The 26,764-nt window shown below is 39.1% G+C and overlaps 1 protein-coding gene and 1 non-coding gene across 4 annotated transcripts in view; both read right to left on the reverse strand.

Annotated features, from left to right (window-relative positions):
- Positions 1 to 13,385: 13,385 nt before the first annotated feature.
- On the reverse strand, positions 13,386 to 13,458 carry TRNAD-AUC (transfer RNA aspartic acid (anticodon AUC)). The gene has a single exon. It is a non-coding gene; the product is annotated as a tRNA-Asp (tRNA).
- Positions 13,459 to 15,495: 2,037 nt separating this feature from the next.
- PGM2 (phosphoglucomutase 2) overlaps positions 15,496 to 26,764 on the reverse strand; it is a 34,445-nt gene continuing 23,176 nt past the window's right edge. For 2 of the 3 annotated variants that reach the window (XM_074349379.1, XM_074349374.1), the window contains 3 exons: positions 26,031 to 26,220; positions 23,785 to 23,918; positions 15,496 to 18,605 (listed from right to left, as the gene is read on the reverse strand). In XM_074349379.1, the coding sequence (XP_074205480.1) occupies positions 18,503 to 18,605; positions 23,785 to 23,918; positions 26,031 to 26,220 (427 nt within the window). In that variant the 3' untranslated portion in view covers positions 15,496 to 18,502. The remainder of the gene's footprint in view (positions 18,606 to 23,784; positions 23,919 to 26,030; positions 26,221 to 26,764) is intronic. The other variant, XR_012501276.1, reaches the window with a different exon arrangement.

Consider the following 26,764-nt stretch of genomic DNA (forward strand, 5'->3'; position numbering starts at 1 on the left):
AGAATTAAGATGATACTGAGCAGAACCCCAGGGTAGAAGGTGGCTCACTGGGTACACTTGTGCCCACTGCTCGGTGGTGACTTCCTGGAGACCTAGTGGAGAAGGTTTCTAAGGCAAGTCCCAGCTCAGTGGGAAAGGCTGCGAGGCGGGGAAGCAGCATCTGCCCAGAGCGTGGGAGGAGGCAGCGTTGCAGCACCAACGCCAGGTAATTCGCCAATCCTGACAACCCAGGGCATAACCATTAGCCTCTAAACAGTATGTAAGTCACGCCCAAGTATCTTAATTAGCTGAAAGAAATATTCTTCATGACGACAATGGATTGAAGTCAAGATCAAGGAGTGCACGACATTGACTTGCCTACAACATGAGGACCTTGAAGCTGCTTTCTGAAAGGTATGAGAATGATTAAAATACAGTGGAGTAAAAAAATAAAATGGAATGAGCAGATAGCCAATGTAGGTTGGAAAATTTGGCAATGAAAGTACATAAAAATGTTTCTGCCTGGGAGAACCTGTGGATGAGACGATGGATGAGACGGCACAGAGTGCATAAATCCATGCGGTGTGAGAACGAGTGCGCTGCACCCTCGAGCCCCAGCATAGCTCCTGGGACAGCCTCATCTCCTTTTATAGACAAAGCAGATAGAACTCTGGGCACTGGTTCCACTTCCCTTTTCAGCTCCTGCTCCTATTTGTCAAGTCAGTACTCTTGACAAGCAACTCTGCCACGCAGCTCTCTGACAGTATCCAGCCTTTTCTGAGGTTTCCTTCTCCCTGCCTGAGCTGGTTTGGTGGGCTTGGGCATCGACACAAAGCCGAGCAAGAGTTAGAGAGCACGTTATCTTTTTTTTGTTTGTTATTATGTCTAAGTCTGTCTAACGTCTCTGAGAATTTATTTGTAAACTGTCAGAATTAGAGAGCTCAGGGATTTTACCCAGATTGACTAAACTTCCAACACTGAAAGACCCCCACTTTGTTTAATCCCAAATGCCATCGTGACATTGCTGGTACTTAATGTGTAATCTCACCTAGAAAATGCAGTAGCCAGCTCATTGGTCTCCCTGCTGCTGCCTTTGTCAGCCTGCAATCCATTCTCCATATGGCAGCCAAGTGAATCTATTAAAATATTAGTTGGGTCATGTCACTGCTCTATTTAGAACCCTCCCATGGCTTCCCAGATTGCTTAGAGTAAAACCCAGACTCCTTATAATGGTTTATGGAGCCAAATGGGATCTTCCCGTTCCCCACCCGACACTACTACCTCTGTACTGCATCGTCCACTGCCAGCCTCTAGCCATATTGACCTTGCTGTAACTCAAACCTGCCAGGGACACTCCTGCCACACGGCATTTGCACTCACGATTCCCTTTGCTGGTCACACTCTCCCGTCAGATATCCACATTGCCCCCCTAACTTACTCCATCTTCTTTAGTCTTTGTTTAAAAACCACCTTCTCTATGAGGCCTTCTCCGACCAACCTGTTGAAAATGGAAAAGCACACGGGTATGTACACACACATGCACATATATTTCTTATTCCTTTTTCCTGCTTTATATTTCTCCATTACATTCATTACCCTCTAATATACTATATTAGTTACTTGTCTATCTTTTTGTCATCTGTTTTTTTCCTGCTCCCCTCTCTATGAGAGTAGAGAATTCTTTCTGTTTTGTTTACAGCTGTATCTCCAGTGCATGGAATAGAGCCCAGCATGTAGTAGGCATTCAATAAATATGTTCAGGATGAATGAAAATAACTTGTAATTCATGACATTTGTGAGTTCATTGAATGTCTACATAATACTTCCCTTAGATTAGAAACTTTTTCGGTTTCCCTCTGTTTACCCCTTGTGCCCGCATCAAGTTTCTCAGCTGTCCTAAGAGATACGTCAGTTCTTCCCCAAGGTGAGCTGATTGTTAGAGCATGTGACTCCTTGTTTAACCAGCAACATAGGATCAGATTTCCAGATATACTGCTCAAGGATTGCAAAGTCATGGAGCAACCGAGAACTCATCCACACTCAACATTTGTCAAAAATTTGGTCAAGGTGAAGACCATTTTGGAGAACTGCCTGAAAGATGTACAGTCCAATTGGCCTTCTAGAATCTGTATCCCTAAAATCAGGCTCTATATCAGATCAACCCAAGTGAAGAGCAGTTTGCCTGGACTGTAGCCAAAACGATTTCTTTGGTCAAATTGTACTTCGACACTATCCCATTTGCCCATACTGGGGGAATACATTTTTTTTAAATGCCCTATTCAGTATGCGGTGTTGTTTAATACCTTACACAGTGTCTTTTTAAGGAGAATCCAGGAAGTAGCTTCTCGCAGGGCTCTACCAGGAATAACTTTTCTTTCCTTGAGCAACTAGTGGCATCTCCATCCCTGGACTGACTAATGGGCTCAAAGGGTCCATTGCTTGACAAATATTGAGGTCATTTTGTATAAAGTCGGTGATTCACGAGTGCCCTTTCTAAGCCATTGCCAGCTTGTGCCAGTTTTCACCCATCCAAGACGAAATATGAACGACAGCACATAATTTCCTCAACTGGACTATTCTGTATCCTGAGATCACATTTTCCCCACTTTGTAGGTATTAACAAAAGAAAGTCTTTCTTATATGAAGTGATGGTGCACGTCAATGGCAGGGGCCTTTGTTTACTTATTTTATTTTTGTCTTTTAATGACTTTACCTGGTAAAAGAACCTGATCGCATGCTTCTGTCACTTCCCAGTTTGGGGGGAAATTTTACTGGTTTAGAAAATCCAAAGTCTTGAGAGCACTGGTTTCCTACCTTCCTCCTGGTTTCATTTAGCCTTCCCTACTTTCTCTTCCCTTCATCTTATTTTCTTACTTATTGTTAAGTTTGTTGTTGCCTTGGATGCATTCAAGCTCCCTGCAATCATTTCTGGGATGTGGCAGGCATGAATGAATGTATGAGTGAATGAGTGAACGAATGACCAGACAAAGAACGAATCAACTCACCTGGCACGGCCTCCAGCTCCACACGGCGCCAAATGCTCTCATTTGTCACCACCTGCAGGTTATCTGCAAGTGCACGATGTATAGTGCTTTGTAACTTACATCTCCTCTTGCTTAATCTCATCAGCCTTCAGAGGTAAGTGTTATTTCCCCCCATTTCCTCATTATACACGTGAAGCAATTTAGGCTTAGAGTATTTGAGTTTTTCTAAGGCAGAAAACCTGTTGGAGGAGAAATTGGAATTTTCACCTAAATGTCCTGCCTCCCAGCCTAATTCTTTTCCTCTGTACCATATTTACTGTCTCTTAAAAGGACAGTTTTTGAGGGTGATATTGTCCAGGGTTGTGCTGTTGCTGCTTTAAGAAGACAAAAGGAGAGTCTGGTTCTTTCCCTGGCTTTCAGAATAACCTGACTTGTTGCAGGGTGTTCTGTGGGAGGCTTGTGCTTCCGCTGGGCCCTCTGACCCCCATAGCTTGGGGGAGTGCCCATTGAACTGAACCAAGGTTCCCGGGATCAGTACGTATTGAAGAACTGTGCTGCGGTTCACCTTTTCTATTGCTTAGGAATTTGTGTTGTGCAAAAGCATCATAGTGGGCACTTGCTTCATTACTTAGTAATTTCCTTTAACGTAAAGCTGAGCTAGAGACCTTTGGCCCTCTTCCCATTTTCCTGTTGCTAAATATAAAGTGTAAGAGGAAGTTATCCTACTATTCAAAGGAAAATAACTTGAGTCCTTAAATTTGAAGCTTGGAGCAAAAAATGAAGGGGGAGGTAGAATTTACCAAGATTTCCAGACTGGCAGGTCTGTACCACAGAGGGCTTAGAAGAGTCTTTTCAAGCAGTAGACAGCTTTGTCGTTTAGTGATTCTTTCTGCGGACCTGAGCTAGGCACTGAGGTGATGGAAAGAAATATGAGGCGTCCTCCCTGTCCTCAGGACCCTTACGCTTTTCTAATTCAGGGTCAACAAACTTTTCTTAAAGGCCCATTTAGCAAATATTTTAGCCTTTGCAGGCCATTTGAACTCTGTCCCAAATTCTGTCTTTGTCATTGTTAGGCAAAAGTAGCCACAACAACAGGGAAGCAATGAGGATGGCTGTGTCCTAGTGAGTCTGGACACTGCCACTGGAATGTCATGAATTTTTGCATATCCAGAAATATGATTCTTAAAAAGATTTTTTTCAATCATTGAAAAATGTAAGAACTACTATATCAAACTAAAAAGTTCCTGCACAGCAAAAGAAATTGTCAACAAAATGAAAAGGCAACCTATGGAATGAAGGAAAACATTTGCAAACCATATATCAGATCAGAGGTTAATACGTGCTTCGTTAATTAACATAGTAAATAACAAATCTGGCCACAGGTCTAATTACTCCATGGTTTTGTAGTGATGATTATACATGATAATCTAGGGTACCTGTGACAACAGAAATGTGACATGAAAATAGGTGATTTCTATTGATGACAAAGTCACGGGGACTGGTGATAAAAAATCAAGTGCTTTGTTGCCTGCATTCATCATCAAAGGAAAGTCTAAATTCTGGTTAGAACTACTAGAAGTAACTTTAAATTAAAAATTTTCCATCCAAGTTCGCTGACTCTGCATTCTATGTACAGAATCATTGGAGTAACTTTGACCTCAGGTTAAGAGCTCCTGGGAAGTCAAGGGGAATGTGGTCTGGAGAAATGGGGCATTTAGAATGCCCTCGTCTTTGGGAGCACAATTTTAACAGAGAGGAGAAGACAGGCTAAACTGAAGGGCATTGACCTGGCAGTGTTGGTTCATAAAATGGCCCCAAACACAAGGGCAAAGAGAAACCAAAGAAAGGGGCAGGCCACTCCCATAGGTGGGGTTTTAATAAGCAAGGGAACTTACACAGGGGCTGGTCCCGGGCAACCACAAGACCAGCAGGTCTCTGTACCTGCCCATCAGAATCTTAAAAGTTAACGTAGAGGCCTCACCTGGCGTCAGCTGGTCTCTACAACACGTTACTATCTCAAGGCTGTGTCCTTGTGGAAGCTTGTTCAGGGAAGGCAGGCAGAATGCACATTCCATGGACAGAGCAAGGGGTGGGTCAACTGGAGGTCACGACCTTTGATGACCTTCACCACCAAGCAAGGAGGGAAGAAGTTCTAAGTGGCCTGTGCAACTTTGTCCACATCCATGCGGCCTCTTGCACCAGTTCTTTAAGCGACAAGAAGGCAGGATGGGTGTGACTTGGGCTCCTTGGTGGAGCTCTTACCACACAGCAGATGCTGCAGTGTGGGAACCCTGCAAAGCAAGGGTTTCGATGCCATGTTGTCTGTTAACTGGACTTTTCATGTATTTATTTATTAAAACATTGATTTGGAAAAGCAGTTTGAAACAGATTTACTCTCCCCTAAGAAGGCCCCCCCCCGGATGGTGAGAAACACTTGCTATTCCTTTCATTTCAACTTTACTGGTGGGCACAAAAATGATTATTTTCATTGAATTTTTATATTTTTATATTCTTCTAATTATCTATAATAAATGTGCATTATTTTATTATGGACAAAGCCTTTATATTAAAAATAAAGTTTATTTCTGCTCTTTATTTTGGGGTCTCTCATCTGTATTAAAATACATATACAGGACAGAGTCAGCCTTATTCCTCAATATTGAATCAGAACTTGAGGAAAGAAAGGCAGGAGGGAAGAAAAGAAAGAAGGAAGGAGGGAGACAGGGAGGAAGGGACGGAAAGGTTAAAAGATTATTCAGTTTCCTTACAATTCCAAGTCACTCAACCTTATCTAGGCTCTGCTACCGCTTGGTAATTCTTTCACTCATCTCTTATCTATTCTTTATCCTGCAAACACAGGATGAGTGAGCCTCAACCAAGCCCAGTTAAGCCTGCCCCAAAGCAGAACTGTGTATCTCAGCCCAGGCCACATTGCCAATCCACAGCATATGCTAATTAATTGGTTATTGCCTTAAGCTACTCATTTTGGGGGTGGGTTCTTACGCAGGAAAAGCTAACTAATACAGGTGGGTAATGTATTTTCCAAATCTGTATTTCCTGGCAATTTTCCCAAATTCCAAGTTCTCCAAGATGCACACAGTGTATTACGATAACATCTACAGCTCTTCTTAGCACCCAGAAAGATTCTTTTGAGTTGTGAGTATTTTCTTGGTGTCATGTTATCTGTCCTGGGCTTCAGAATTCTATTTACATTTGGCATGCAACACGATCGCCCCTGTACCTCAACATCAGCTACCAATCATCACAGCTCAGTTCTTCCTATAACCAGTGACAAGACCCCACAAATCTGTGTTAAATTTCCCTTTAATGCTCCATAACCATAGAAGCCCCTTTAGGTTTGGATGCTGCTTTGGAGAAAGACCCCATTCCTGTCTCACTGACCACCCTCAGGGTCCATGGATACTTCCCAGATTTGTAAATTTGGGCAAATTACTTAATTGACTTCTGTTGGTTCTCAATGTCACCACTCATAAGGTGAGGATAAAAATGGTAGTCCTTACCTTACGATGTTGTCCGTAGGACTAGTGAGCTAATAAAGGCAAAATACTTAAAACAGAATCTGGCACGTAGTAGAGCAGGCCATTATTGTTATATTTCAGAGTTGCAGTGTCTCCTTTTCCTTCTTCTCTGGGTCTTACCAGCTTTCTTTCCTCTTCTATCTATAGCGAGAACAGGATGCTACCCTAATAGGCTATTTCAAATAACCCCAATCTCTTTGGAAACTGTGACTTCAGGAATTCAGCATTTATGCCGCTTCATAAGCAGTTATCATGATTGCTGTAAAGAAAAAGTCGGAAACATTTTTCTCTTTTAAATGGTCAAGGTTTTTCCAGCAAGGACAGGAAAACTTCTCCAAAGCCAGGAACATTTTTCAAGCTGAAATTTAACAACTTAGAAGTCTTTCAAAACTCCTTCAAGTCCTGTTTCCCTAAAATGAGATTTTGCTGGGAACCAGCAGGGTGTGCAGGAAAGCATGGTCAGGGATGGGCCAGTTCTGGAAGCCTGTGGACTGCACAGGTGTGGAGAAGGCTCACAATTCAAGTGGACCTTAGTGCTAGACAAAATAGAGCAAAAAGTTTTTAAATACAGAGTTGCACTCCAAAGAAGGAAAAGAGAATTTCCTAAGTATTAAAAGAATTTTCCTTGGTGAACTGGGAAGAGCAGAAAGCAGCCCCTGAAGTCCCCAGGGGTTTAATCTCTCTCTTCTCTCTCTCTCTCACACACACACACAGACACACACACAGACACACACACCCACAGACACACACACCTACACACACACACACCCACACAAGGGCACCTGGAAATGTGGACCTGGGCTGATAGGAGGCAGGAAGTTGGAACTGACTCGGTTGTCTTTTTTTTAAATTTTTTCTCCCTTTAAAGCTCTATTGCATTCTTTTTTCAAGTCTCTTGTTTTTATTCATGGTCCTATCTTATCCCTTCGAGTCCAAGACACATGAAAAGGACTGTATCTCTGTGAGAGGGGAACTAGAAAAAAAGTTACTCCTTGGTCCAGAATTAAGGAAGCTTGTAGTTTGACACTGAGTAGGGATGGGGTTGGGGGTGGGCTGGGGGTCAGAGGTTACAAATATCTTCTCCCAGACTGGGTTGTCTTTTCATTGTTTACACTGGCTTTCGTTATACAAATGTAGTATTCTTTTTTTTTAATTAAATTTTTTTTTTTAATTTTGAGGGTAATTAGGTTTCCATATTTATTTATTTTTAGAAGAGATACTGGGGACTGAATCTAGGACCCTGTATATGCTAGGCATGAGCTCTACCACTCGAGCTATACCCTCCCCCCTGAATGTGGTAGTCTTTTGCCTTATGGTTTGGGCTTTTTGTATCTCCTAAAGAACCCCTTCTCTACCATGATATCATAGAGACAATTTCCTACAATTAACTTCTAGAATTTTTTAAAGTGTTGTTCATATTTAGATCCTGAATCCAACTGCGATTTACTTTTCCACATAGTTTTGAATATGGTTTGAGGTAGGGATCTAATTTTAGGTTTTCCATCTGGATAGCCAATTGTTCCAGAATTTTCTACTCAGGAGTGCTTTCCTTACAGACTTATGGTGCCACATTGGTCATATACCAATTTCTTCTATATACATGTGCTTATTTATTATTTCTTTCCATTAGTTTATTTGTCCATCTCTTTGTCAAATTTATTTACCGTATCTTTATAAAATCCTAGTATTTGGCAGCACAATTCCCCTCTTCCTATTGTTATGAACTGTGAAGAGTCTGAGACTTGATCTGTTTGCAAGCTAAGTTAGCCTGTCACTGACTCACGAATACAAGTAGGAGACATTTGAGGCTGGTGAGTCAGAAGCAGAGGACTTCATTGCTCACGGCACAGCAGGCAGCATAAACTTCATGTTCACCTCAGTAACTCTTGCCCTCAAGTCCCAAGTGTGATGCGGAAGAGCTGAGATGAATTCTGCACATGTCACTGTGAGGAACCCATGCCTGGGAAACCCCAAACTTTAAAGGGGGATGCTAGCAAACTTGCCTGTCCTTTTCCTCAGACGGAGATGCTTCTTAAATATCCTGGACATCAAACAAATCTTACCCATGCCCTGGAAAGGAACACCATCTCTATCTTCCAAAGCTATTTGCTATACAAACATCTTTGAAAAGATAGTCAGGAAAAAAATCTGTCAGAGCATCTGCTGAGGAGATGTGCAGGAATGCGAGACCAACAGAGCATTCTCTCCCAACATTATTTCTCCTTCAGTATTATTTTGTTTATTGTTACCCTTTACTCTTTCATATCAATTTTAAGATCAACTGGTTAGTTGTTTGGGTAGCACTATGTCACCAGATATAAATTTATAAAAATCTTTTTGAAATGTATTATTTACACATAAATAGTATCTTATGATTAATTAATAACTGGAATTATAGACATGCAAGGCAATTAACCATTAAAAGAAAGATCACAAAACAGAACAAAAAAATAGGTAAAAACAAACCCAACAGAAACAAAACAGTGAAACTCCTGGGACCTTGCAGAAATAAGTATAAAATCGCTTTGTCATAACATTTTTATAACGTAGGGCACAAGGGACTCCCACAAATGAAAAGAAATAAAAACAGAAGGAAAAAAAAAGCCCACTGCTGAAAAGAAAAACAAGCAAATTCACCAACATGAGAAAACAATCCACTGTGTTGGCCAGTCAACCCACGCGACAAACTGGAAAATGGCATCTCAAGCACTTTACAGAACAAGCTGAGAGACTAAAGCCAGCATAGTAACAGTTATTCATAAACAAAAACCAAAAATGGGAACCAAGAAGATGGAATGGGACACTAATAGTAAAGAAAAGGTAGATTTGAAAAGACATCAAATAGAACTTCTAGAAGTTTTTAAAAAAGAAACAACACTGAAATTTGAAATTCCAAAGAAGGCTTGAATAGCAAATTAGAAAAAGCTAACTAGAGATTAGTGAATGGGAAGATAGTTCCAGTTCCCGCTGAGAAGGCAAGGCAGAGATAAAGAAATGGGAAACAGTGACTATAGAAACCTCATATCATACTGAAATGGCAAAACACCAAAGAGCAAAAAAAAAAAAAGTCTTGAAAGTGATCAAATATTGAGCAAAAAATACAATCGCACTTATATGAAGTTCAAGAGCAGGAGACACGAATCCATGGTGCCAGCTGTTAAATAGTGGTTCTCTCTGGGGGTTGAAGGGAAAAGGGTCCCAATCGAAAAGGGCATGAGGGTACCTTTGAGATACTGAACACAGTTTATATCCTTATGTTTTGATCGAAGTATAAAATCTGAAAAGTCACTGAGCTGCACATTTAAGATTTTGTGCAATTTATTTACAAGTATTTTACTCGAGAATAAAAACACGATTTAAAAAAGCAATCAGAAATTTAAAAAAAAAACAAAAACTGTCTTCAAAGAGATGACAGCTAAATAACAGCGTACTTGTGGTCCTAAGCTAAAAAGGTCAGAATATAATTCAACTGTGACTTCAAAGTGCTAGGAAAAATAAACATCAACTTAGAGCTACCTGGCAGAACTATTACCGATGAGTGAGGGCGACTAATGAGATTTTCAGGCCAAGACTAAAAACAGCCTCTAAAATATGTGCTTCGGCAAGAAGGGTTAGGACAGATGAATCAAAGTAGCAAAGAGTTGGTGAACCTACATTGGCATTAACTTTCACAAATCACAATTTTGATGAGGTGATGAATCTTCACTAAACTTATTGTGGTAATCACTTCAGTATGAATGTAAATCAATTCATTATGCATGTAAATCAAATCATTATGCTATACACCTTAAACCTATACAGTCCTGTACATCAATCACATCTCAGTAAAACAGGAAAAATTTAAAAAACTAACTAATTCTTAAGGGTTTTAAAACTTAGGTGGATTATCTCACAGATACACTCTCATGTGAAATGATCCGTGCCCAGGTTATTCACTGCTGCGTTGTTTAAAAGAGCACAAATTAGCAACAACATCAATATTCATCAGTAGGGGAAATGATTACCTAGATTGCATTACATCCATACATTGGAATATTATTTGGCCATCAAAATATATTTCCAAGTGTGATATAGAATAGACTTATTTCTACATGAGTCAGATTTTTCTTTATTAACAACTGCAAATGTCAGTGGGTTATAACAATGAATGTGGATTTCTCAAAAGCTCCATCTACAGAGAAAGCAGTGAATAATTGTAAACATTAAAACACTTTTTCACAACTGGTAAGTGAAAAAAGCAGAGTGTAGAACAGTGTGTACAGCATCCTACCATTTGGATAAAATAAATCAAAATAAAAGACTCTATTACGTCATTGTTTTATATACAAGATCTTTGGAAGAATACAACTGAAACTGGCAAAGATGATTGCCTTCATGCATAGGACCCGAGTGGCTGTGAATAATGGTAGACTAGAGATAATTCACTGTCTATATACCTTTTGCACATTTTGAATTTTCTTCCACTTGAATGTACTATCTAAGCAAAAATTAAATTTTCAGTATAAATAATACTGGGTAGAGGTTAGAGATACTAACTTTAGACGTGATTAAGAAAATATGTTAAGATTCTAAGAGTAACTACAAAAAAAAAAAAAAAAGAAACTGAATGTACAACTAAAATGCCACAGGAAACAAAGAGGGGTAAAAAAATTATCCTGAACACTTTAAACATATTTAAGAGCCATTTGTGTTTCCTTTTCTGGGGACTATCTTTCTTTATCATTTGCCCTGTTTTCTATTGGGTTGTTGATCTTTTTTGTCATTAATATCTAGGGGCTGTTTGTACATTAGGAAGTGAAGCCCTTCGTGATAAAAGTTGCAAACATTTTTGCCCAGTTTATCATTGGGCAAAAGATTTTATTTTATGTACGCAAATTTTTCAATTCTTTCTTTATAACTTGAGTCATGGTTAGAAAGATTACACTCCAAGATTACAAAATAATTAATCCATATTTTCTTCAATAATTCCCATAGGTCCTGTGTGAGTCTCATTTCCCCAAACTTTTATCTCCTTATAGGTAGGAACAATAATTTGTCCACATGTAGGTCATCCACGGGGCATAGTCCCCCATGTGTATTTTCTCCAACAGGTGATACTTTTCTGCTGACAATGTCAGATTTCTCTCTGATCATCAATTAGTGTCCTCTATGATCTAAGACAATCGAAACACCACTAGCAAGTATTCTGCAACAAATGAATGGATTTCATCCCCATTACAAATAAGGGAATTGAGGTTTAGAGATGCTAAGAAATTTGCCCAACATCACATAGTTAGAAAGTAAGGGAGTTGGAATTGAAAGTCAGGTGGTCTGGCTTTAGAGCCCATAACCGGAACCCAGTGAATTGTAGCTGGCACATCCTAGAAATGATACCGTTGTTTTTGTTTTTGTTTTTGTTTTTTTTCCTTTTAAAAATTACTGTCACCATCTGGGAAATGAGGGCAGCAAAAAGATACTGATTTTTTAAAAACAGAGCTGCAAACACTGAATGGGCAATTATGAAACATGGTTTATTAATCTGATGTGTTCATTTCCAAAGACAGTAATACTTAACACATTGCAGTTTATGAGGTGTTCTTACCAACGTCATCTCTTGCCATTCTTTCAACAAGGATGTACGTTAGCTGTTAAAGTAGTGTTTGTCCTATACTAGAATGAGAGGGAAAATTATACACACACACAATATTATTCATTGCTATGTTATGTTAGCAAAAAATTGGAAACCTCTTAAAGGTCCTTCCTCTAACTAGGGGGTAAAAGGCAGATGTAGAACAGAAGTGTCTAGTATGCAACCATTTGTTTGCAAATGCAGGCTATTTCAACTTCTTCATCTTTTTGATTTTTCTAAATTCAGAAAATGGCCTAGGTAAGATTCTCCCAAATAAAGCAGATACTTTGGCCACGAACTTGGGGTCTGTTTTCTCCACAAGTTCAGTCCATTCAACTGTAACTGCATTTTTCTATTCATTTAAGTTTCCACTCATCAGTCAAGTCAGCCTTTGACTTGTGTTGCTAACTGGTGATTCTCAAAGAAACAGAACTCTCTCATCTTTTTTCTGTTACTGAAGATCGAGATGATATTGATGGCAGAGAGTAAATGATAAGCACCCTCGACCAAACTCTAGGTGACTTCCCAGACTTCTTTTAGAATCTTTTTCTTTATCTCATTTTGTGAAATTGGTTTTTGTTGCTTGCCACAGAAATCTGTACTCCAGAACAAATTTCATGGCATCATGTAATTTAACAGTTTTCTGTCCAGCATCCTTCTCACAGAAGTTGCTAAATGCATACTCTCTGAAGAGACATAGGATGTAGATCTCAAATGAGACCATCCTTCTCAAAGAGCCACACGAACTCAACCTCATTTAAATCTCTTGAGATCTTAACAAAGATTTTTGTTCCCATTCGGGGTTGCATACCAGAGCACATGCAGTCTGAAGGGAGATGGTCCTCTTTCCGCTGCCTTGTGCTTACATCCACCATGCAGTTGGTCCACTCAAGCAAAGCCTGCATCAGCTCTCTGTGGATTCTTGCACCTGGCTCACATTTCTCCGATTGTTGGTCTTCATAACTTGACACAAAAATGTAATTTTGTTCCAGAACCAGCAAATATTCAATTAAAAGGAATCACCAAGAACCTAGTGCATCAAATCCCTTTCTTTGAACTCACCCCGAGCCCAAGAGAGCTCTGTAAGAGCATTGGGTAAGCTGTCATCAAGGTTACTGTGAGCTATGAGTGAGTTCTGACTGAAATAGCTCATCAGCTCCTACCGCCCCCTCCTGTGGGAGGTCTGCCTCCAGCTGTCTTGCAGGATTGTGTAAGGACACTGGATACATTGATTCATCCCTCTTTTTTGGGGGCGGATGTTACTTATTTTTCTAGCGGAGGTGCTGGGGATTGAACCCAGGACCTTGTGCATGATAGGCACGCACTCTACCACTAAGCTATACCCTCCCCCTGATTCATCCCTCTTTTTAATGAAGCCCTATTGCCATTTACCTGATTCCCCTTTTATTATACAGCACAGAGCAGGAGTGGGCAAACTGACAGATGGTAACTAGTCCATGGGACTTGGAAAACAACTAGACATGGTGGGAGTGCCGTCACTCCCCAACTCCTATCAAAAGAATTCAAACCTGTATCAGATCACGCTTCTCCATCTTCCATACCGCTTTACAGGACATGTAAGGCATAGGGAAATATGTGAAACACACCATGAGGAGGCAGCCAGCAAAATTCAAAATGTGGGAAACCCTACAGGACAAACCATTTGGTTGTTTGGAATACATTTAAGAAGGAAAAGAAAAAAATACGAATTTATAGATTAAGAGAGATTTTAAGAGACCTGTCAACCAAGAGCAGTAACTGGATACTATTTGACCCCTGATTCAAGCAGAGTAAACAACACATATGAGACAAATGGAGAGATTGGCACACTGACTGGATAACTGATGACATGCTTCAGAATTGCCCTGTAGATGGACGGAGACCAAGGGAGATTTAGATGTAACAGGATTAGCCGTGAATGGAGTATTTGCTATAGCTGAGTGACGGGTACTTGGGGGCCATTGTACTAGGCTTTGTATGTTTGAAATTCTCCCTAAGTTTAAAAAGGAAAAGGTGCAAGTCAAATAGTAAAGTCATTGGAGGTTCTGTGTAGGTGTTTTGGAGTGGTGTCCAGAGAAGACTGGAGGGGAACTAACTGAATAGGAAAAAGTGATTTCGGGCTGGGCTACACTCAACGTGATTTGAGGATATCTGAGTAGGACAGTCCTAGGAGGCAGGTGTTAATACAGAGTTGGAACTCGGGAGGGAAGTCTAGTCCTACACTAGGGCCATTACAGCCTCGAGCATAAAGACGCTTTCAGAGGGCAGAGGGTCGATGATTCCACCTCAGGGAATGAACTGACAGTGTTCAGAAGGGAAAAATAACAAGGAAGCCTGCTGAATCAGCAAAGGAGGTAATTTCCTCAAGCCTCCACCGAAAGTTTACTTATGTTTTAGGAACACTTATTAGATCTGGAGCTACACCTCACTCTTGCCACCTAGAAATTAAAAAAAAATAGTTAAGGTGAAATAGTTTAGAACAATGCACTTTAAGGATGCAACCAGGCCTTGTCATCTCTGTAAACTGGCACCCTAGCTTCCCTTTGGAAGTTGCACGATGCTATTTTGAAATAGTTTCAAATGTTTAATCTGACCTGGAGCTGGCTCTTGGGTCTTGTGTCCCCAAGTCAATTCTGAACCAAATTTGCACCAAACACCAACGTGGCTTTCACTGGATGTGAACAGGAAGTGGCTAGCTGTTTCGCAAACTTTCACTTCAGGGACCTACGCAAGGAAGCCAGGTCACCAGAAACCAGTTCCCCCAACACTGCTCTCCACCCTGGTCATTACGCACTCACGTCAGGGGCCACCTCACCTCTCCAGACAGCTGTTTCTCTTCCAGTGAATCTGAGCAGTTACTGCCCTTGATTACATGGACAAGTTTTCAGAAGTGATGTTATTTTAAACTTCCTGTCTGTGATGTCTTGCTTTCCATAGTTGAGTTACTCTCCGTAAGTATGCTTGTAGCAAGGATGGAACAAGGGATGATGTAGGAAAATGGCATGCAAATAGCCTCCCAGAGTCAAATGGTTTTGAACAAAAAGGTTAGGAATTTGAATATGATGTTCTTGAAAAAGTCAAGTCCAAGAGGAGACATCACAGTACTGCTTGCCCATAGTTCAAATACTTGCTGACTGCAATGCAGCAATCTTCTGTGTCCATGTGGATTTCCTCTGCCAGATTAAGTTGTGAGATCACAAATGCATGTTCATTACCAGTACCAGAAAAGTGCCTGGCTCATAGCACAATTCAAGCATGAGTCAGTCAGTGAACACACGAGCGAACGCACAAATAGCTCTGAAGAGGCAGTCTTCTAGGAAGTAGAAACTGTAAATACGATTTAGATGCCATTCTTTCAAAATCCCTTCAAAGTAGGATAGACACATTTGTTTCGTCACTTAAAGCATTTATTTTAAAAACCATGTTTCCAATGTTATGAAATAACAATACCTTCCCTTAATAGCATGATGATTGACTTAAATTGATGAGATAAAATGAGAGGTACTGTCAATGTTTCTTGAAGGAAAGAGCAGCTGTTATTTCATAGGGACACCATGAATAAAAAAACCATACAGGATGGCCTGCATTTATTTCCTCCTGCAAGTCAGTCTCTCAGAATGAACTTGTGATGTGTTCTTTCTAGGCACCAAGAGACAACGGGCTGCCACCTCTACATTCAAATCAGACAGTCTTTCCCAAAAAGGTTTAGCGATGAGAAGGCAGAGAGCGCTGTCAGGCCCCCACAGAACATTCCCCTGGCATCTGCATGTCACGTGGCTCTGCCTTCCTCAGCCCCCATTTCAGCACCTCCTCCCTTTGCGCTGCAAGGCAAGGTGGGCTATGAACTCAAGGCTGCCTGTCTCTTTGGTACAAAGCGTTTTTCTCCCATCTCAGATGTTAGGTCTTATAAGAGGGCTAGTTAAGCATTACACCAAAGAGAACTGCCAATAATTTATTATTGCTGACGGTTCCGTTAATGGGTTTTTATATAATTTAAAGACCCGCAGCATGAAATGGCCTCAGAGACCATTTAGTAAAATCTCTTCATTCTTGGCCTCAGAGACCATTTAGTAAAATCTCTTCATTCTAACGACAAAATTATCCTTCATTCTAATGACAAAATTATCACGCAAAGTCTATAGTTTACATTACGGTTCACTCTTGCTGTTGTACATTTTGTGGATTAGGACAAATGTATAATGACATGGATTCATTATTACAGTATCATACATAAAAGTTTTTTTACTGACATAAAAATCCTCTGTGCTCTGCCTGTTCATCCCTCCCTCCCCCTTAAGCCCTGGCAATCACTGATCCTTTTTCTTGTCTCCAGAGTTTAGAGGATAACAACGTGTTAATTTAGGTTCATCAGTAGTAACAAATGCACCACTCTAGTCGGGGGGTGTTGATAAGGGGGGAGGCTGTGCCTGTGCGGGGGAAGGGAGGATATGGGAAATCTCTGTATCTTCCTCTCAATTTTTCTGTGAACCTAGAACTACCTTACAAAATTAACAAAGTCTTTAAAAAATAACAAAATTGAGACCGAGAGGTTAGGTGACCTGACCATGGTCACAGAGCTGGTTCAGAATGGACCAAGATTAGATAGAATGCTGGGGCCTTCTCTTGCAAGTTTTACACACCACATGTTGCTACCCTGCTTCCCATAATAACAAGAAAAAGTTGAAGAAATAGTGAGAAATACAGGAGGCTCTCCTCTAGGTCCAACTGAATGGCTCATGTGAGTGGCAGAGAAGTGGCGCAGGCCCTGAAGTTTACATCTGGGTTCCGTTTTTACCATCTCTCCTCCTCCCTCTCCCACCACACGTGCCAGCACCTCTAGGCTTTTGCTAATGCTGTGCTCTGTGCCCACAAGACATTCCCCTCCATCTCCAGGTGCTGGTTACTCCTCTGGGCAGAATGAATCCCTCTCTCACAATTCTCAAGCCTGAGTCCTTTGCAAATGACTCTGTTACAGAATCTGTACTCTAGTTACTCACTAGCCCCCCAGTTAGACCCTGAGCTCCATCAAGCAGGACTGGGTCTTAATCACCTTCACATTTCCAGAAACAAACTCTGTCATGGGGTAGTTTTTGTGCTAAAAAAAATGTCTGGAGAAAGGCCAAAGATCTAACATTTCTTTTTTCCAGAGTACAGTTTAAGACTAGAAGATATTATCAAACAAAAATAAATATGGCTTCTACAACGAAGCAGCCGACTGACTATACTGAATGTTGTAGATGTAAGAGTCCTGGGAGGGCGCACACGGTGTGTCAGTGGGGTATACAAATATTCTTTCCTTTACATTAGCATAATTGTCAATAGTACTGTAATTTTTCCTCGTTCTGAAACTGTTAATAACCATTTAAGTTAATAATAATGGGCAATCATTTCCTTGAAAAATAAAAAAAAATCACATACAATATAAAAAGTATATAAAGAACACTTTGGTCCTAGGTCATGGGTACTCAGTGGGCGTCATTCTGGAAGGTTATAAGGCCATCAGTTAGGAGGGTAGAAGGCACGGATTAAATAATGAACCTGGAAAAGTCTGGTTTTACAGTGTGATAACATAAGACAAAAAGGCAAAAAGAAAAATCAAGGTCAGGTAGTTACTGCAGTTACTTCTTGCTGCCTTTGGACTAAGAATTACATTAAGTTGTGCTAACGCAAAAAACCGCAATAATCTACTCTGCAAGTTTCACATAACCAACTGTTTGATTCAAGATTTAAAGAGATAAAAGGAATGTTAACATACTGAACATAGATTGTTAAGCTATTTTTCCCTAGCACATACATGATGTACAATGGTGCATTATTAGAACTAAAAAGTTTTAAATCAAAAAACCTTATCTTTTTAAAGTATCTTCTGCTCCACTTTAAAGGTTCCTATAAATTGTATTTTCCCTAAACACAACATTTGATCTGTTCATTCACTAATTTTATAAGCAAATGATCAAAATGTAAATATACATATATGTAAAAGTGGCTACCCTAGATAAGACAGCCCAGAATTTAGTAACTGTATAGGCCTTCTGGCTATTTCAATTATACATAAAATGGATTTTAGAAAAGAAACATATTTGGTATTTATTCTAATGAAAGTATATTAATTATGATATATTTTTGAAAGTTATTTTTAAAATCTTCATTTTTAAAATTCAGATGCTGCTCAGGCTCAGCCTTTTAGTAGGAATGTTGGCTTATTAGATTTGGTCATCTTTCTTTATTTGCCTTAAAGTTCCAACATAAAACAAGGAGGAATGTAGTTCTATTACAAAAATATAAATACTTGTAGCAATAGCTTAAATTATTTGGCCCTTGAAAATACTGCTTAAGAAATCAAGCTCAGCTTCATTGTAGGTAAACACAATCATGTCCAAGGCTGGGATATTTCACTCTCCTTTTGGCTGCAGGTTATACTTTTGTGGCTGGAAAAAATGTTCTTCAATAGCACTGACTAGTTCATTTAGTTCTCTCTTCAGCTGCTCAGGATCACTGCAAAATAAGGCGGAAGAAATTCCAGATCAGTGGATTATTCCAAAGCTTAAAGACTCCCCACACAGACCAAGTAGCATTGATATTTAACCTTGAGTGGAGGGCTAAATCAGACAAAACTCCAACTACTTAAGCATGGGAATGTATCTGGTGACGCGGACAAAAAGCCCCATGAAACAATATTATTCTCCCCAAAGTACTATAAACAAAACCATCCCTTTGCACTTCTCGTAAGAATTTTTAAGAAACACAATTTGTGGCCTGGCATCTGTAAAAGCTCTGCAATGTCTATACCTAACAGAGCTGAGACAATTTTCACGACTCCAGGTGTCATTAAATCCTGCTAAACTTTTACAAATGACATCCCCAGTGTGTCCTCGGTCTCCCAGGATACGGATGTTCCTGATCCTGTTGTTTGTTTGTTTGTTTTGGTGGTGGTGGGAGTGTCATTAGGCTTATGTATTTATTTATTTTTACTGGAAGTCCTGGGGCTTGAACCCAGGGCCTCGTGCATGCTAAGCATGTACTCTACCACTGAGCTATCCCCTCCCCATTCCTGACCCTGTTTGTCTTCGACTACTGGAACCTAGGCGACAGCTCCTGGTAAGGCCTTCCTAGGACGGAGATGGGGAGCCTCCTAGTGGGCTTGCTGGTCACTCAGCTGGAACTCAGACTCCCTGTTTATCTTTTTTATTCTATCTCAGGAACAAAAATCTATATAACAAAATCTGTATAAACAAAAATCTAGGGGGCTAGACTCCTTTAAGGAAATCAAGTTCTCAAGCATGTGGAAAACATTCATTTATATGCAAACAATTGGAATAAAACAGACTGGTAGTGAGGGAGGTGTCTAATTCATTAGGCTACTAGTGTGATGTGAGTTACTATGATACCTAAAATCAAAAAGCTGAATGAAAATACTAACTCCTTCCATTCAAACTTTCATTACTTCATACTTCACCATCTTTAATATATACAAACTCAATTTTAATGGAAAGGGCAATCCCTGTAAATCATTAAGATCATTTTTGTACTGTAATAGTTAACCAGTACCACTAAAACAATCGTTTTATTATCAACATTAATTCTGGCTTGACTACTTCTTACTGCCTGTGTGCCCTTGGGCAAGTGACTTAGCTTCTCAAAGTCCCAGATTCTTCATTTGTAAAACTGAGATAAAGTCTTTATCTTCTCAAGAGAGTTGTTGTATAGGTTGAGATAAATTATATAAAGCAATTAGCACAGAACCTGGCCCAAAAACCTCAATAAATGTAGCTATCATTGTAATTATTTTTTATCCCCAATGGTAACATATAAAGTAATTATGCTTCATAAATATATATGAATCACACAGGTCTTTTCCCCCTTCTCCATAAATATGCTTTGAAGAAAATAACAGTTCTGAGGAAAGCACTTAACTAAAATTACTTTTTTTTTTAAAAACCCAATATACATAACAGTAAAACTCATCAATGAATTTACTTTGTATCTCCTGCTGGTTTTGTTTCTTTATTAGAACCCTGCCTGATATAATTATTACCTAAATTTTATAGTAGAAGAACATCCTTGTTCTTAGGAGATGAGTACTGAAGCCTATGACTTACTTTCAAATGGCTCAGAAAACAAACAAAAAAACAAACCCAAATCTATAATATATATGGTGAGGAGAGCAAATATTGAAAAATGTCAGCAATTGCTGAGACCAGGTTGGGGGAGGCAAACTATGGTGTGTGGCCTGCTTTTGTAAATAAAGTTTTATTGGGACACAGCCACACTCATTCTTTCATGTCTGTGGCTGCCTTCCTGCTACAACAGCAGAGCTGAGTGGTTCCAGCAAGGACCATATGGTCTGCAAACCCTAAAACAGTTACCATCTGACTCTTCACAGAAAAAGTTTCCCTACCCCTAGTCTAAGTGTTGGGTATGTGGGTATTCACCGCATTATTTCTACATTTCTACAGGCCTGACATTTTTCACAATAAAAAGTTGGATGAAACTAAAGACATCAACCCCAGCAAAAAATATTTTTTTAAAACTACTTATATTTGAAAAGGATTTTCCATTCTAAAGGATTAGTAGTGTGGACTTCTATGAATGAATGAAATTCATGATATAAAATATGTTAATAATATTTAAGGTCATTGGAAAATAAGAAAAACCTGAACCATGGCTTTACTGCTGTCACGCGTTAGGTATGCTGATGTCTTGAGCCCTGATGACACATCCGTGGACCGACATAGGGCCTAATGTCCCATTTAATCACTGGGAGCAACATTTCAATGAATATAATAAAAGGACAAATTTTCAAAGTGCTTTCAGCAATTTATAAATTAATATTTGAATCTAAATCCATGTGAAAAATGCAAATACCATAGATCCTTAAAAAGTAAGCTATGTTGTTATTATAAAGGAAAGTTTTCCGAAATATTTTCACAGGATAACAAAGAGGAAAAAACAAAGATACAGAGAAAAGAGATCTTTTAAGTTGGACTCATGTCCATTTGTTTTCAAAAGAATGAGGCACAGAAATATGAAAACATAAGTGAGAATGAGAATTACAAAGAAATATTTATGGAAAGTCATACTCAATGTAAGAGTAAATAGCTTATTATATAACACACATGGAAACACTGATACTTGCACAATATTACAATAAAATATCGGTGATCCAGAATGCTTAGAAAACAAGCTCTTTTATGGGTTTATTCAAGTGGCTTAATAGTTGAGTTTTTGTCTTTTAAGCACAAAAAAGTATTGAATGGGAATCTGTGATGAAATACATTACACAGTCCCATGACTTCTTAAATATACTATCTGAATATCATGCTGTCTGAGAGCCACAATCATGACTGTTGGAATGGAGCTCTTATTCAGAAGAAAATTCAGGGCCCATTTGGGTGTGGATTGCTATTTCCTTTATGATAAACTCCCCTGGAGGTGAACACTCTGAGTTCTTGTATCCGTGTTTTGTAGTTTTTGTTCTGTTTTAATATTTCTTGCTTTGCTAACAGCACTGACTTCTCCCTGCCTGAGGAAAGGCCAACTGCAACAAGTCTTCCCTGCCCCTCTAATCTACTACATTTAATCCGCTGTTGGCTTGCTGATTTAAGATGCTCAGAAATTTTCCTCTGCTCTTATTTGCACATAGTGTAAATGTGATTCATAAGCTAGAAAACCCTGTGAACAAAGCTTTGGTGCGTACGTGTTGCTAGAACCCCAGACCTGCGCTGTCTGCTACAGCTGCCGTTAGCCACACACGGATATGGTGCACTTGAAATGAGGCTAGTATAACTGAGGAACTGAATTTTTAATTTCATTTCAGTTTAATTAATTGAAATTCAAATTTTAAAACTGGTACTTGATTCAGTATTGGAAAACCTGGGTATGTTTGCAACAACTTGGGTGTCAAAATCTACTTTTTTATGAAATTTATCTAAGTTTTATGAAATCTAAATACAGATCAAGTATTTCCAAAAAAAAAATAGCATTTGAATTTGAGATATGTGGTAAGTATAAAATACTATACAGATTTTGAAGAATTAGTGAGAAAAAAAGAATTTAAAATATCTCATTGATAGAAAAGGGGACTCTCCTATACAGCTGGTGGGAATGTAAATTGGTGCAGCTACTACAGAGAACAGTATGGAGGTTCCTTAAAAAAACTAAAGATTGAGTTACCACATGATCCAGCAATCCCATGTCTGGGCATATATCCAGAGAAAACTCTAATTTGAAAAGACACATGCACCTCAATGTTCATCGCAGCACTATCTACAACAGCCAAGCCTAAATGTCCAAAAACAGATGACTGGATAAAGACATGGTGTGTGTATGTGTGTGTGTGTGTATATATACATACACAATGGAATATTATTCAGCCATAAAAAGGAATGAAATCATGCTTTTAGCAGCAACATGGATGGACCTAGAGATTACCATATTAAGTGAAGTAAGTCAGACAAAGACAAGTATCAATATGATATCACTTATATGTGGAATCTAAAATATGAATTTATTTACAAACCAGTAACAATGAAAACAAATGTATGGTTACCAAAGAGGATAATGGGGGGGGGGTGCAGAAATTAGGAGTTTGGGATTAATTTATACACACTCCTACATATAAAACAGATAAACAACAAAGACCTACAGTAGGGAACTATATTCAATATCTTGCAATAACCTATAATGGAAAAGAGTCTGAAAAAGTATATATATATACATAATGTATAACTGAACCACTTTGTTGTACACCTGAAACTAATACAACGTTGTAAATCAACTATACTTCAATTAAAAACTCATTAATAATTTTTATAATGACTACATGTTATGTTAATATTTAACACACTTAGTTGTAATGTTAATATTTAATATACCAAGTTAAATGTATTATTAAAATTATTTATACCTCTTTCTTTTCACTATTTAAACTTATGTAGGAGAAAATTTCAAATTGCATATGGGGCTTACATTTTTTGTTTTATATGGAGCTTACATTTATTTCTGTTGGACAGCGCTGACTTAATTCATCTTTAAAAAAATTTCCTGTTTTCTTAACTGTATTCTACATACAGAAGTGTTAGTTAAGTGAGTGTTAAATAGGTATGCAACATCACATTTACATGTGCTAACTACATGTAGACGGCTGGCAAAGTTCAAAATGTTACAGGTGTTGGAAAGGACCGACTCAAACCCTTTACCAAGGTGACAAAACATGACACTGAAGCTAGCAGACCATCAGCCCTTTGGTGTCAAGGGCTCTTTCTCACGTGGGTCTTTATCTGCCCCAGGACCTGGCATGACTTACACACAAGAGGTGCTCCAAGATAATGGAGTTTAAATTATTGTATCAGAGATGCAGAGAGAAAGAGAAAATCTCATTGTTGCTAGCCTCAAATAAAAAGTACTTAAAAAGGAAATTTTATGACTATTACTGAAATCAAGAATTAAATTTTCCCGTACAAGGAAAGTTAGGAGAGAAGGAAGTAGTTAAGCAGGAAGTAAGCTCTCTTGTCCCTGGACACTTCAAGCAGCTGTTAATATCACAATACCGTGGCAGGTTCTGAAACAACATTCCTAATTAAACCACATATTGGAAAGATGAAATATTTTACTTAGTGTTGATTTTAGGAAGTTTAGGGAATAAAAATCACAGTGGCTGCCATCCATAGCATACCTATTTCCAGGGGGGGCGCACAATTCTGAATAGTACTTGATTTTGGGCTCTGTCCCACTGGTCCGAATGGTGGCCACGCCTCCATTAGCAAAGGTAAAGGTGATCATTTGGCTGCGTTTACTGGTAGGGAGAACCTAGGAATTAATTTACACATGTCATAACTTTAAGCAGTAACATAAGCTGCTCTCACCTAAGCGATATTTCCCCCTGGATAAGCAAGAAAGTAAATGCAAAACAAATACACTGGTTTGAAGAGAACATTTTTGAGGAAAACAGAAAATGTACTCCATATAAATGAAATAAATGAATAATAATAATGATGATAAGGCAATTTGTGAAAATTAAGTAACTCTGTACACTAGCATTTTACCTCCCTAGTTCTACTGAAGTTACATAAGGTTTACTAAAATTGAAACACATTTCACCAAAAAATTGCTTAAAACAGATTAATAATGCATTACCAAAACCACACAAAACATTAGACTTATTTCACTGTCAAGAGCTTCTAGAAGATGTACTGATTGCTTTCCAAACCCCACTGAAATGACTGAGGCATTAGAAAACAAAAAACACACAAGTGCAAAGAGGTAACAGCAGCTGACAGAGCTGCCAACCAATCGTGGAAGTCAGAAACCAGAGGGAAATGACCTAATGGAACACGGGACAAGAGCGGAGCCCTGGTGGCAGGCAGACAGAACCGAGTCAGCATGCTCTGCAGAGCCTGCAAAGCTCACCACCTGGGGCACCCAGTACTGCAGGGGTGAGACAAAGGTAGTATTTGAAAGGAGCTATTAGACCCTCCCAGATCCTCACCCTCTGCCCACACGGTCAGGCAACTACCTCATCAGGAGACGGTTTAAATCCCTGGTGTAACTGAACCAGAAGGGCTCAGGAGTTGGTGACATGGCACCATGGAGGGCAGGGCATGGAGAAAACTGAGACTAAGTCAGAGTCCACACTGAGTGCTCGCAGCCCTCCCCTCCGGCCTGCAGCACCTCTCCATTACTTCTGGGACCTCAGCATCCCAACTTATAGCCCTTGGGCAGGAGCTTAGGGTGAGACTGAGGCTTCCCCAGATCCTCTCTCCCCAAATACAATCTCCCTAGAGTGAAGTGTGGTCAATGCTTTGGCAATGCCTTCCACATGTATAAAGAGACTCCAACCAGTTTTTTAGGGCCCAAAGTACAATTAAGGATTAACAGACTTTGGGGAAGACAAAAGACAAAGTCCAAACCAACATCATCATAATAATAACAATAACAATAATATATATAAAGACAGTACAGAGGAAAAAAGATCTGCCTTTTAAAAAAGCTATAATTAATATCCTTAAGAGATAAGATATGATATACATGAAACAAGAATGGGATGTTATTTTTAATAAATTAGAGAAAAAGAGCTGACATAGCCAACAGAAGCACTGAAAGTTACTGTTGAGGTCATCTCCCCAAAAGTAGGAAAAGAAGATACAGATGGACAGAGGGAAGAAAGAAACACAGAAAGTAGAACATCGCTCCTGAAGAGTCAGCATCTAAGAACTTGTCGAGAAGGGGAGAACAGAAAATGCTTGAAGTACAACCATCCAGCCTCCTTCAATATAAAATTAAGAAAACTTCTCAGAACCAAAAGAAATGACTCCACTGACCAACAAAGACAAACCAAGTGTCCAAAGAAATGAATGAAAAGAGACCCATACTAAAGCACATGGCTGAACTTCTAGAACCCAAAGTTTAGCAGGAAGTTCCCACTATCTTCCCATAGAGAACAAAGTAAGTTGCACGGAAAGGACTGAGTGAGTATGGCGTCCATACCCCTGTAGGCAACACACAGCAGGCCCCCACCAGTTCCTGAATGAAGGGATGATGGTGCTCAACAAAATCCATGGATGCTCAAGTGCCTTATATAAAATATCACAGTAAAATTGACCCTCAGTATCCGCGGATGTGAAACCCGTGGATACTAAACCCACGGATATCAAGGGCCAACCGTATCGGTTTCCTGATGTGTTAAATGACAGTACTGGCCTCGATGACTAGTGAGAAAGAACCTCTTCAGTTTCAGTCCATGGTTTTTAAATATCTATATAATTTGACATCTTATTTATAATAACTCTTAAGAACCAGCTTCAGTTAATTATATGATTAAAACCAGCTTCAATTAATTATATGATTAAATAAGTTGAGCTATTCAAAGTGTAATAAAAGGTAAATAAAAAAAGAGTTTAATTGATGAAAGACATTACTTACAGCTTTTTTATCAGGTTGGCTATCATCATAGCCAGTTGTAAGGTCCCTAATGCCAGAAATTTCAAATTTGCCACAAGTTTTTGGATAATTATTCTTCCCATCGTAGTTTCTAAGGTTTTCAAATAATTTTTTAACAGTGCCTTGATCATGACAGATAAAATATGAAGCTTTGGTAATATGGTAGCCATACCTATCAATACAAATACAATTACATGCAAAACAAGGAACAAAGAATTCTGCACAGTGTACACTGAACATGTCATCAACCAGTATACTCTAAAATAAATGACACAAATAACCATGACGAGTTTCAAAGGAATAATTTAGGATTAAAAAAAAGAGGTCCAACTATCTACCCCAGGGATTGCTGAACTGTTGCCTGACCCTCAGCCAGTGTTTCTGAGTAAAAGTTTTATTAGTGGAATAGCCACATCATTACCTTACGTGTTGAGTCTGGCTGCTTCTGCACTACAAAGGCAGAGCTGAGTAATTGCTATAAAGACTAAACAGACGTTTCATGAACACATTTAGTCTTTTTTGACATTAGACACTTAAAATCGCATTCTTCCATTAGCCATTTCTGCAACTAATTTTCTCATTTGTTAAGGATTAATGTCATCATGAACGGTAATTACTATTAAGTGATTAGGTATCAAAAGGAAAAGATGATCTCTTATCTAGTTCTCATAAGAAATAGAATTCGTAACTAAAGTAAGAGCATCAGAAAGAACATC

Source organism: Camelus bactrianus, chromosome 2, assembly GCF_048773025.1.
Source record: "Camelus bactrianus isolate YW-2024 breed Bactrian camel chromosome 2, ASM4877302v1, whole genome shotgun sequence".
Classification (NCBI taxonomy): Eukaryota; Metazoa; Chordata; class Mammalia; order Artiodactyla; family Camelidae; genus Camelus; species Camelus bactrianus.